Source organism: Cheilinus undulatus, linkage group 13 (assembly GCF_018320785.1).
Source record: "Cheilinus undulatus linkage group 13, ASM1832078v1, whole genome shotgun sequence".
NCBI classification, from domain to species: domain Eukaryota; kingdom Metazoa; phylum Chordata; class Actinopteri; order Labriformes; family Labridae; genus Cheilinus; species Cheilinus undulatus.
The window spans coordinates 9,634,409-9,647,705 of record NC_054877.1 but is presented as its reverse complement, the minus strand read 5'-3'; the positions used below and the strand labels follow the sequence as shown (position 1 = coordinate 9,647,705).

General features: G+C 40.0%; 1 protein-coding gene across 1 annotated transcript; it reads left to right on the top strand.

Annotated features, from left to right (window-relative positions):
* Nucleotides 1–7,642: 7,642 nt before the first annotated feature.
* On the top strand, nt 7,643–13,057 carry nol7 (nucleolar protein 7). Its single transcript, XM_041802505.1, has 8 exons — nt 7,643–7,838; nt 8,434–8,494; nt 10,402–10,457; nt 10,547–10,572; nt 10,673–10,754; nt 11,160–11,281; nt 11,937–12,014; nt 12,496–13,057. Exons 1-8 carry the CDS (start codon nt 7,654–7,656, stop codon nt 12,567–12,569), a joined length of 684 nt encoding a protein of 227 aa, XP_041658439.1. The 5' UTR covers nt 7,643–7,653; the 3' UTR covers nt 12,570–13,057.
* The last annotated feature ends 240 nt before the right edge of the window (nt 13,058–13,297 follow it).

The following is a 13,297-nucleotide window of genomic DNA, read 5'->3' as shown; positions in this document are numbered from 1 at the left end:
GGGAAAGAGATGAAAATACATCTCAATGGGACTGTGGCCTTTGTGGATTTCAGCAAACAAGTGTCTATTTAATATATATATATATATATATATATATATAAGTGAGATAATAAAGTGAGAAATATGAATAAATGATGCTCACTGACTACTTATTCTGTCCAAGACATTTCTAAAGGTTTTCTTTGAAATACAAGTGCTGTGAAAGTTTAATAATGAGCTCATAAACAGATGAGAAGTAGTTTGGTGTTGATATCTTGAAATTCCAGTGAGCTATTAAAAAACTAAAGTGAGAAATATAAAAAAATGATGCTCACTGACTACTTATCCTGTCTAAGAAATTTTAAAAGTTTTTTTTAATACACTAGTGGCTGTGAAAGTTGCATAATAAGATTATAAACAGATGAGAAGTAGTTTGGCATTGATTACTTGAAATTCCAGCGAGATATTAAAAAATAAAGTGAGAAATATCAAAAAATTATGCTCACTGACTACTTATTCTGTCTCAAAAAATTTAAAGGGTTAATTTTTTTTAACTAGTGGCTGTGAAAGTATCATATTAAGCTTATAAACAGATGAGAAGTAGTTTGGTGTTGATAGCTTTTAATTTCAATGAGTTATTTAAAAAATAATTTACAGCGATTGCACTTTCATGATGGTCCCTTGGCATCCTGGCTGCCGTACGGTACTCAGAGGCATATTCGGCATAGTTTCTTCAAACTTTCATCAGACCTGCTGATGTTGGTGAGTTAGTCAGACCTGTGAAATGTCAGCCTTTCTTGTCTGTACAAAATAATATCAACCTGGAAGAAATTGGTACATTTTTCATCACGTTATTACAGTTAGAAACGCAAAAAACTAGCAAATGTCGAATATAAAACCAATTTCACTTAACCGCGGATATTAATCCGCTTAACAACAAAGTTGGCTCTACACAGCCTCCGTCGGTTAACATCTTTTGGAAATCTTTAAAGTGAAATAAAGTTAGCTAGACGTGTACAACAGTGACATTGTTAATTTGGATACTTTCTTCCTTCTCTATGATACATTTTTGCATCAAATCTTTTAACCGACAGCAATCGAGTCATCCTTCTCTCCTAGAAACAAAATAACCATTAGGCAAAATGTTGTTAAAGGTGACATATTTTCCCCTTTTAAGACAAGTTTATATAGCTCTCAGAGGTCTCTAAAACATGCTTGTGAAGTTTATTGCTAAAAAAAAACTCCAGTATTGGATTTTTGCATGTCTAAAAACCCCTCTGTTTCAGCCCTTCTCAGAACAAGGTGTTTCTGTGGCTTTAAATGGTAATTAGTTGTCTGACTCCACCCCTGACCACACCCCTCTCAGGAAATGGATGCAGCACTTGTGATATCACTGACACTTTTTTATCCCCAAAGTTTAGACTGGGATTTGAACCATCAATCTCCTAGACTGTAGTCAGCAGGGTAACCCACTGAGCTATCCAGCATTCTAGCTGGTCGCTGAGCGGATCAGTAGAGGAGGGCCGAACTTTCCTCCAAGTGGGGGAGGGCCAACCAAACCTGGGGGCGGGTGTTTAGGCCCCTGGTGAGGTCACTAGATGTAAAGACTTGTTTCAGCACACATTTTCTGAAAGGTGGAGAAAGAGAGAGGGAATGGATTTTTCTGGTACTTGAGGGGATTGTGGACAGGCCAGGGGCACATAATTGTGTTAAAAAAGCCTGAAAAAATGATTTTTGCATAATATGTCCCCTTCATAAAGTTAGCTTAACTGCGGATATTAATCCACTAAACAACAATGTTAGGGAAAATGCTTCTGAACGTGTAGTTATTCTAGCCAAATATGAAAAAAAAAACTGTTTCATTTACCCATGAAATGTTATTCCACGCGATCTTGTCTCTTCTGTGCAGCGCCACGCAGCACATGAGTGAGGCATCTTGCCCAGGAATACCTCTGGCCAATGAGGTGTCTACGTATATTATGTCTTTGTTTTGGCCGATTTAAACAGGATGTGGGTCCGTCACTGATTATGGTCCCCTAGAAACATTTCCGTTTTCTGAGTTTGCATGTGTTTTCTAATTATGCAAGGATTGTGGCGTTTGCATGTGTTGTGACCCTTCTCGGCCACCGTACTATCTACTGTTAGAGACATCAGTGACAACCTCAGGAGGACAGGGGTGAAGGAATCACCATCTACTGTTAGAGACATCAGCGACAACCTCAGGAGGACAGGGGTGAAGGAATCACCATCTACTGTTAGAGACATCAGTGACAACCTCAGGAGGACAGGAGTGAAGGAATCACCATCTACTGTTCACAGAAGACTACATGAACAAAAGTACAGAGGCTACACCAGAAGATGCTAACCACTTATTAGCAAGAGGAACAGGAAGGCCAGGCTGAAATTTGCCAAAAAGTACAGACATGAGCTTCAACAATTCTGTGACAAAGTTTTATGGACTTATGAGACAAAGATGAACCTTTACCAAAGTGATTTAAAGGCTAAAGTGTGTAGAAATAAAGGATCTGCTCATGACCCCAAACATACAAGCTCATCTGTAAAACACAGGTAATGTCATGGCTTGGGCTTGCATGGCTTCTTCTGGGACAGGCTCATTAACTCATTGAGTGTCAGCCCTTTTATAAAACGGAAAGTGGCTTGTGCCAGTGTTTTTGGCCATTTTGAGTCATCTTTCAAGACCCACAGAATATTTTGTACAATGACTCTGAAAACACCAAATAGCTCAAATGAAAGAAGAAACTCTCTATTTCATCATGGTAAAAAACATTTGTTTGTAGCTTGTTCCGTTCTTGATTTATCGTAAGTTGAATAGAGGCTAGTTTCACCAAAAAGACACTTTTTTTCTAGAAAGTTGAGAAAAATGCCTTTTTTAGTGAAAGAGAGTCTGTCGAGCAGAACAGTGATTTGAATGTTATAATTTTGCCTTCAGTGACATAAAAGACATCTGAAAATTGTATTACAAATGTTATTTTATTGTAAAATAAATAACAATGCTTCCAGTCACTGTCATGTCATTCACACTCTGGGACTGGACGGCCTCCACAGGACCCCCCTATACGCCCACGTCCTCTCCTGCTTGTCGCTGTATGCATCCAGCTGGTGAGAGGCTGCCTTATTTCTCCCACTCACGGGGGAGACCTTACGGCATTCTTTAGCCTCTTTGCTGGCTGAGGCAGATCAATAAAAGCACTGATCCCTGGTTTCGCTGTCGTTAAGTTCAGTGTCGGTTTCAGTGAGTAAGCGATTTCTCAGGCAAAAGTTTCAAGTTTCTTCCAGCGTCTAAGTTAGAACTTTTAGCTTAGATTACCTCTGTAACAATCGCTCTGCTCTTTGACCCCAGGGTCTCCACCTATGATGTTTGATCTACTGTCACTTCCAACTGTAGTGTTCCGACTACGTATCCCAGAAGCCCCAAAATTACTCACAGGGAGCGTGAGAGCGCCCCCTTGTGCCAGCCGCCAAAAAAACACTTTGACATATATATATGTCAATGGCACTCAAGTGTTGTTTTTTAAATTACGTATATATACGTCAATGGCACTCAATGAGTTTATCTTCATTGATGATGTAACACATGATAGCAGCAGAAATGAACTCAGAAGTCTACAAAAACATTTTGTCTGCCAATTTAAAGAGATGCAACCAAACTGATTAGGAGATCCTTCATCATGCAGCAAGATAATGACCCAAAACACACTGGCAAAACAACAAAGGAGTTCATCAGGGGCAAGAAGTGGAAAGTTTAAGACTGGCCAAGTTAATCTCCAGACTTAAACCCTACAGAGCATTTTATCTGCTAAAGAGGAGACTGAAGGGAGTAACACCCCAAGACAAACAACATCTGAAAGAGGCTGCAGTGAAATCCTGGAAAAGGATCACAGAAGAAGAATGCAAAAGTTAGGTGGTGTCAGTGGGTCACAGGATTGATGCAGTTACTGCAAGAAAAGGATTTACAACTAAATAGTAAGTCTAATTCACTTTAATCTGCTTAAAGTCTATCTGTTCCAATACTGTTGCTCACCTAAAAATTTGGTGCTGCGTTACAAATAATGCTATCTCCTAAGTTGTTCATCAGATCCAGGTGTAAATACCTGGAAATAAAAGCTGAAATACTGATCTATTGTCTCATATTTTTGTGTCAAACCCAAATGTTTTTAGTCCACAGCAGAAATAAAGGAATTGGGCCCACCGTTCCAATACTTTTGGAGGGGACTGTACACAGACAGTTTTAGGTCAACTGATGAAAACTTTGATTAAAATTCATGCGATTCTGTTCACAAGAATGGCTCCGAAAGACGGACGACTCAGAAACATAAGGCCTCTGACCTTTACGATCACCATGGCGGAGTCATAAAAGCAATGAAACATCTTAATGGCTCTAGGAAGAGGAACTGCATGTTTGAACTGGAGAAATGTAAACCCAAAATCATCTCCAATGCTTCTGCACACATACAGCTACATGTCTGCATGTGCTGTGGAAGAGTAGAGGAGTCAGAGAAGCTTCTGCTCCAGATCTTCCAAAGGTATGGCCTCTCACCTGTGTGAGCTCTTCTCATTTGAACAGTCATGAAAAATTTGGGATGCACTTATTTCAGCCGCATTTATGCCCATTGAAAATGAACACATTTTAGTACAATGCAAATTCATTCAAGAACCATATATGTGTACTACCAGCTTCCTCACTGGTGCTTGGTTGGGACATTTCGCTCCAGTTCTCTTGAGTCTCTGCCACGGACATCTTTGTACTAGGCTACACACGTCTGCTATTTCCTTGTTGGAGTGTGACGTGATTCACGTCGTGCGCAGGTGCGATGGATTGCGTACAAACCAATAGGGTGTCAGAATGGTATTTTGTTTATACCTCTCATCCAACCACAATCAAATTCACTCTACCCAGATGGCGCAATTTATCTGGGTAGTTTTTTGGGGTTTTTTTTTTGTGTTTTTTTGAACGATGACAAGCTGGAATGAAACCAAGCTGAAATGAAATAGGAGTAACAAGACTGTTTTTAAATGTAAGGAGTAGAAAGTACAGATAACTGCTTGAAAATGTAAGAAGTAGAAGTAAAAAGTCGACTGAAAAATAACTTTACCGCATGTACCTATCGCCTTTTATCTCGCTGATAGTTATAAATAAGTTTAATCTTTTCTTTTGGTTCTGATTTTCTAGATGTTTCTGAGTCTTCGTGATCATTTCCTGTTGGATTTTGATTTTTAGCGACATGAGAGCCTTTAGAAAGTATCAGCTGTTCGTTTTGTAGTTCCCCTTTACCTAGGTTAGTCTAGGATGACCAAACATCCTGTTTTCCCAGGACATGTCCTGTTTTCAGGTCCTGTCCTGGCCGTCCTGTCTGTTTTTTATAAAGTGATGAAAATGTCCTGGTTTTCATTGTTTTTCATTGGGCCACTAAATTGACAGGCATAATAAAACACGTCGAGCAGAGATTAATATTTAGCCCGTGTATTATGATCGTCAGGTGGAGGAATGCGCGCAGGAGAGAGCAGAGTAAGTCAGCTGGTGCTGCGTCTCTTCAGTAAGGTCATTCATGCAGTAGTGCTGTCTGGTGTTCAAACTGAAGCTTCTTCTGCCCTCATTTTAACAGGTTTCTTCAGTCTCTTCCTGTCCACGCTCTCCCACACTCGTGTTTTATAATGATCATTGTGATACGCATTGTCAGTCATCAGCGACCCTCACACACACCGATCACATGTTGAGATAATGTAATAACTAGTGAAACTTGTCCAAACGTGAGTGTTTTATTTGATCTTTAATGTACTGCTGATAATAAAAACTGTCAAAAGTGCAGAAACAGAAAACTAAAGCTACAGAATGAGGTGGGGTGGAACGATGTGTCTGGAGAGCTGCAGGTGTGAGGCAGGGCTGGTTTTAGTTATTTTGAGGCCCAGGGCAAAGACCACTATGAGGCCCCTCCCCCTTTAGCTAAAAGCATCAATAGTGAGAGGAAAAAATAGAAAACATCTCTTTGATGTTAATAAAGCTACAGATCTAAACTAAATGTTGATTTAACACGTCATTAGACCAGGTGGAACTTGCATAAATAAAAAAGAATATATGTTCATTATTAGTAACATCCTCTACTCTAACACTATAGACATTTTTATGTGGCCTATTGCATCCTATTTAACTACACAATAATCCAACAATTCACTGTTTTATTTTATTTCCACTATGGATCAGCTGATCTATGGATCTTCTTACATCCTCTGTGTTGGGATGTGGCTCTCTCTAAAGTATTTTAAGACCATATGGACAATAAGGCCCTCTGGTAGAATAAGGTTGGGTTCCACTGGTATAGGCTGTCTTCAGACAGAGAAATGTCAGTGACAGGCAGAATAAACTAGCTTTATTTGGAAAGCGTGAACAGACTGAAAGAAGGAAGAGGAGTTATGAAACTGTACATTTTTAGATTATATAACACATTTTTAAACTAAATGCATTAATGGGTATGTTTTTCAGCATCTTTTGCATGAACTCACTCCACATATAGACCTTTAAATACCAACTCATAAACTCACTCAGGCTGTTAGGAAAAAGGAAGACCTGCTCAAGGCTCAGGACAGGACAGTCTTCTAAGGAGAGGAGAGTGAGCCAGATTATATGTCCTGATAAATGCTCTACAACTGATAATTAATGAAGTATTTTAAGGTGTGGAGAAAAGAATTTGGTGCACGCTATATGCCAAGCATCACCTGCAGCCCTCGGGGCTAAGCCCCCCTCTTTCAATCCTAGTGACGGCCCTGATGTTGAGTGACCTCTGAGAAGCCTATCTGAATCTGTCTTTGGTTATAGATAGCATTTGGTAATATAACAATTTTCTATCCACACAGAGGAGGCATACTTTAAATGTATTGAAATTATCAGGCATCTTTGAGTAAACTTCGAGTATCATTTGAGTATCTCATTGCTGGGCCGAGTGTCCTGGTTTTTGGTAATCAAAATATGTTCACCCTAGGTTAGTCAGCATGAATTTATCTATCCTCCTTCACTATGGCCTGCTCTTCCTTCTGGTCCTTATGTGGACTCTAGCCCCTCCTGGTCCTCTTTAATCCATGTAGACTCTAGTCCCTCCTGGTTCTCTTTAATCCATGTAGACTCTAGTCCCTCCTGGTTCTCTTTAATCCATGTAGACTCTAGTCCCTCCTGGTTCTCTTTAATCTATTTAGACTCTAGTCCCTCCTGGTTCTCTTTAATCTATTTAGACTCTAGTCCCTCCTGGTCCTCTTTAATCTATTTAGACTCTAGTCCCTCCTGGTTCTCTTTAATCCATGTAGACTCTAGTCCCTCCTGGTTCTCTTTAATCCATGTAGACTCTAGCCCCTCCTGGTCCTCTTTAATCCATGTAGACTCTAGTCCCTCCTGGTTCTCTTTAATCCATGTAGACTCTAGTCCCTCCTGGTCCTCTTTAATCTATTTAGACTCTAGCCCCTCCTGGTCCTCTTTAATCCATGTAGACTCTAGCCCCTCCTGGTCTGGGTCTCAGTTCCTCTCTAGAGTCTGCTCATTTTATATAAAAAATATTCCCAGCACTATTTTTGAGTAAAAATGTTCAGCCTCCCCTGTCGCTAGAGGGCAGACATAACGGTGTCACAGTGTGGCGCAGGATGATGACGTCAGCCTCGAGCCAAGCCAACATGGCGAAGAAACAACGTGGGGAAGAGACCTCGTCGTCAAAGATGGCAAATATCGACGAGCAGTCGGAAAATTTCAGTCTAGTTCTTCAGTCCAGTGATGACGAAGCTCCCGAAGAGGTGACATTTGAAGATGCGAAGACTGAAGCTTTACAGAGCATGAGACAGGCGCTGGACAGAGCCAGAAGGTACAGAACGCCCTCCTCTATATGAAGAGACCAGCCGGTGTTATGGTCTAAAGAGTGACCGTGTTAACTAGAGACCTTGGTTTTATTCGTTGGGACACTGGCTTTCTTCAGTATTTGTTGTTACTGGAGCTGGAAGATATGACCTACAGTTATATCACGTTATTTTTCTAGCTCTTTGGGGTAACTTCAGTCTTTTGTAAAAGCGGTTTTACAAAATTAAAGAGGTCACACATTGAAATGCAATTCTAAGCCATCTGACCTCCTGCTACCCCTGGGATTCACTCATGTCTGTGCATACATCCTTGCAAAAGGTGCCTTCTGGCATTTGTGTTCAGTTTTCTTGCAGCCACTGAAAACACCTCACTTCCTGGTATGGCTGTTTCACAATAAAAGTATTTTAGCTATATAACAAAAAGGGGCTTTATTTTGTAGAACTTGTGGGAAATATTGTGTTAATCACTGAATAAACAGAGCTTTAGTAGAGATACTATAAACAGCCAGTTTATAGTGTTTGCATACGCCTGTCTTCACATTGAACTACATTGGATTCTTTGCACCTGATTTGAATTAAAAAAAAACATTTATGTTTTTACAGAGAAAAGGAGCTACTAAAAGAGAAGAGACGAAAAAGACAGGAACTGTTCCAGGAACAGAAGGTAAGAGCATGGATGTAAGATCTAAGTCTTATAAGAAGATGAATCTGCACAAGATTTTCATGGGTAAATAACTACAAATGCCCCAAAAGATGTAGAAAATGCTTGTCACAACTGTGAACAACCCAAACAGACCTCTTAACCTTGACTTTTATTGCCAATGCATGATCCAAATTAAGGCAATTAAAGTCTGATCATTAGTGAGAAAGAAAAAACTGTACCTCCCACGAAGAGCCAATTAGCAAATAACATTTTAAAAGTGTAAGCTATGAATAAAAGCTTTGTTGTCGTTATGCTGAAGTGCAACTGTACAATTGCACAAAATTACAAACATATCTCTCTGTATTAAAGTATATATATATATATATCAACACCTGCAGTGCAGGTCTCTGGTGGCTGCTGAGTGACAGAAAACAGGAGTTGGCGACAGGAGTCAGTTACTCGTAAACCGTTAGCGACGTTATTTCAGCTGAAAAATTATTTTATGATAACTACATGCTAATGATATTCACCGTGGCCTGTATAGATCCTCAGCTGATAGAATATATTTATAATAATATGTTTGGATCTGAACAGTACCGCAGAAGCCACTAGACCAAGCCGGGCTGTGGATCTAAAGCAGGGGTATCCAAACCATGGCCTGGGGCCAAATATGGCCCTTGGTCCATTTTTAATCGCATAGCATAGCAAATTCTATAATATAAATGAAAAATAGGCCACATTAGATCATGAAGCTCGTGCTTGACTGTAGTGTATATTTTATCTGTGTTTTCTTATTGAGTGACTTTATAGTTTTGTTACCTCGGGGACTTGTCCAGATAGGTCACACAAAACTTTACTTATCTGTTACACAGAAAAACACAAAAATTATAGTTTGGCAGTGCTACTGTGAAAATTGTTAACAAACATTTTGACAGGACAATTTATTGATGTGCTTTTTTTGGACTTAAATTAAGACAAAACTAAATTCTCTGATACATAGTTCTGATCTGGACATCTAGTGATAGCCAGGGCCAACAAGGTCTCAACTGACATCTGATAGGCCTTCTTAAAATCCTTCAAATGATTGGCTGTTTGCATTGTCAGACAGTTGTTAGCCATTCAAACTTATCCAATCACTAAGCACATCTTTACCGATATTAGTCTGGATTTTCTGGCTTCAGTATCACAGAGGTGAGGTATATAAAAGTGGCCCCACAATCCTTACAATTTTCAGTGTGTCCCTCAGTGGAAAAAGTATTGACAGCCCTGATCTGAAGCTTCGTATTAACAAAACTCTTCAAATTCAGTTTCGCATTTATCACTGACAAACCAGGCTTTGTGTACTTGAAAACAGGTCCATATAATGTCAGGAAACCCTATTTATGACCACATATCAATGCCAGGTGTCCACCATGTCTTTAGGAAATGACATGGGTCTCTTGTTGAGTCCAAACATAGGGCATCAAATAGTATCAAAAACTGGTTCCTTACCCTTTATGACTTGTGTGTGAATTTTTCATAAAAGCTGTTTGGCTGATTCACATTGCCGGTGTTTCAAGATATGATATTTACGCCCCTGTGATGTTCTGCCTTCACAGTGAATGTCCTAGATGTGCAAAAGGGGCAGGGACGATTTCATCCCCTCTGTTGTCAGCTTTAAGAAATCATGAAGGTGGTACAGAAGTTAGACAGGATCAACTGAACCAGTTAGGAGCAGCACCGTAGCACAATATGAATGTTTACGGCGTTATTACAGCTTCGCTTCGCAGCGGCAATGTCTCAGAAATGTGGGTGCATTCATCACACCCACACATCTTTTGATATTTTCTTTATTTGCCCTTTTATCTGTGTGAAACAATAAAACAGCATCCTGGATTTAGTTGGAATCGTCCTTCAGCTAATCGTCCTTACTCTGCTGTTTCTGACAGAAAAGGAAACTTTTACCTGCTGATGTGTTGGAGGAAATCGACTCTGCCCCTTCAAAGTAAGTTCATGTTTGTTCAGTTTCACTGGTTCTTTGACTTTAAGCATGTTTGCCTCTATCAGCTCAATTAAATCTGTTTTATTTTGCAGGAAGCAGAAAGAGAGCGAGGATGAAGGTAAAGAGGCTCATTTTTCTAATATTAATATGTTGAGCTGACAGGAAGCTATAAGAGCCTTACAGTTAGTTTTAATATGGCTAATTTACTCTCAACCCAGATGAAGAGGAGCAGCAGGAAGAGGGTGAGGAGGAGATCAGGATGAAGAAAAAGAAGAGCAAGAACCCGCCACATTCCAGAAGGTTTGTAAACATTCACCTTTTTTAGAACTGTTAGGACTGGGATGGATGGGTGGATGATTTTTTTGTGTGGTGTCAATTCATAACCCAAGGTATCGCTGCACTTTACTAAGAGGTCTGCACTGTACTCTTACATGTTATTATAAAGACCCAGCTTTAATCTACATTAAACTCAGACCTAAACATTTAACAACGCTGCAGTGGCAGGGAAAAAAAGATCCTTTACCAGACAGAAACCTCATCAGAACCAGACATGTGGTGAGTGGTGATAATACGCTTTAATACAGAGAAACCAGAACACCACAGCTGGATCTAAATTTAACAGGACTGAAGTATTTTCCTGGGCATTAAAATAATGATGTGGTTTAAACCATTACCTCATTAACTGTTGTTTTTTGTGTTTTTCAGCCTGAAGGGAAACTACACGGTGACAACAGTGAAGGAGCGAGAGTTGGTGTCCTGCCAGCAGCAGGCAGCTGAAGACTTCATCAAGTCCAGACTGTACGGACCAGGAAGCTGCAGGACTACAAGTGAGAGAAGCCGCTCTTCACCACGCTTTCCTTTCACTCGATGAAAACATTCATGAAGCTTTGGCTTTGTTTGACGTCTGGTGATCACCAATCCAGGAGCGGAGTGCACCTGCTGGGCGTACGCCCGGGTGTAATGTCACATCCGACATTTAGGCAGGAAGTTATTACAAACTTAAAGCTTTACTCTGGGCACCAGCTGGACTTGAGCTCTGTTTAAAGTGGAAAGGATTGTATCTTTAAGGCCAAGGATGAAGCAGATGCTAGTTTAAATTTCAGACTTATCCAATATAGAGTAAAATTTGACTGAAATTAGTTTTAGTTTTGGTTGACCTGAACTCTAGTGAGTAAATATGACTGATTTTTAAAAGAAATGTAGAAACACATCTTCAACCAGCTTTTCCTTCTGCTTATTTACTATGATAAAGCTGTTTTTAGCACGCTACACTCTGTGGCAGAAGTCTGTAAAGACGATGATCTGTCTCAATTTGAGCGTTGCTATAGAGACGGCTGTCTGCTCCACCGAGGCGTCCGCGCTGCCAGGACGTTTTCTGCTGAGACGACAGCGACATTCATCTTTTTCAGCTTGACTAAATGTGTCTTTAGTGAATTAATCATGTGTTTTAATGTTTCTAAGGTTTGTTCCCTCTATTTTCAGGTAATGAGATGCTCTCCCTCCAGAACAAGAAGGGGAGAAATAAAAGTGCGGCTGTGCAGTTTGTCAAGAAAGACTGGGGTGAGTTATTATTTCTAAAAACCTCTGATACTAATAATCACATTTGTATTTTAAAGGAACCTAATTCAACACAGTAGGAATGAACCAAGACGTTTCTTATAAACATTTCTGTCCATAATTTCCCTTAAACAGACATTATCAGCCAAAATGTCAGGATGGAAAGTAAGCCCGTTACTAAATGTATAAATAAAAATAATTGCATGTTAAGAAGTGTCGCCTTTAGAGCTTTGATGAAGAGACTGAGCTGAGGTTTATGTGAAGCAGCAGCACATCGCTAATTTACATGAAGATCGAACAGACAGTGGTCCCGGTGAATCTAGCTAGCATAAAGTCCCAGTGGACCTAGAGGACTGGGAAAATCTACCTGGCCAGTTCTCAGAGGAAGTGGAACTTTTTTCAGCACAAAATCATTCCATGCAAGATGAAATGTACTAGCTGCCGTTTGTCCTATGGCCCTCATTTTGTCCGTCTACTCCTGCAGCCTGTAAAGAAAAAGCCAAAGCAGAGAAGCTGAAGAAGCGATGGATCCATAAGCAGCAGATTTCCCCCTGCTGACCCACGTCTCTGATAAACCTCGGCAAGGTTCAGCAGACCACCACTTCACTCTTCCAGCTCTGATTCTGCAGCTGCAAGTGTCATGGCCACAATCAGAGGAGGATTTGGACCAGGGGGGGGGAGATAAATATTGCAAATAAAACAGACTGAAGCAGACTCTGTGAAAGACCGAAGATTACAGGCAAATAAAAATCAAACTGTTCATGGATTTATCGGAGGCTGGACTGTAAAAAGCTGCGGTCTTTGGGTCAGTGACAAACATGGGACTTTGCTCTCGTTTATTAAAGAGCAGAACGTGTTTAAAAAGTGTTTCAAAGTCTTTGATAACCATTCTGAAGAAACCTTTGACTTTTCTACATTTTGTTTTCTTGAATGACTGTTTATCAAATCTAATGTATCTTTAAAAGATAATCTCAATGTTACAGGTTTCCTTTGTATGTAGAGCTTCAAACCCATAGTGAGATTGGTATTAAACTGTTAAAATTTAAGAGTATTTTCTGTTTATTTCAGACTAATGAGGGAGCAGAAACAGAGAATCCTCAAAAAATACAGTCTGAACATGACTTCCTCTAGGAGAGTTCAGTTATCAGCTCTTCACGTTTTTAAATTTTAAGTGTCCTATAGGCAGTGAAAGCCGGCGATAGAGGCAGCAAAATTACCTTTAAAAGCTTTTACATGATATCAGTCATGGAGCCGCCCCGTGGAGTGAAAGCAAGCCTTCCTACCGC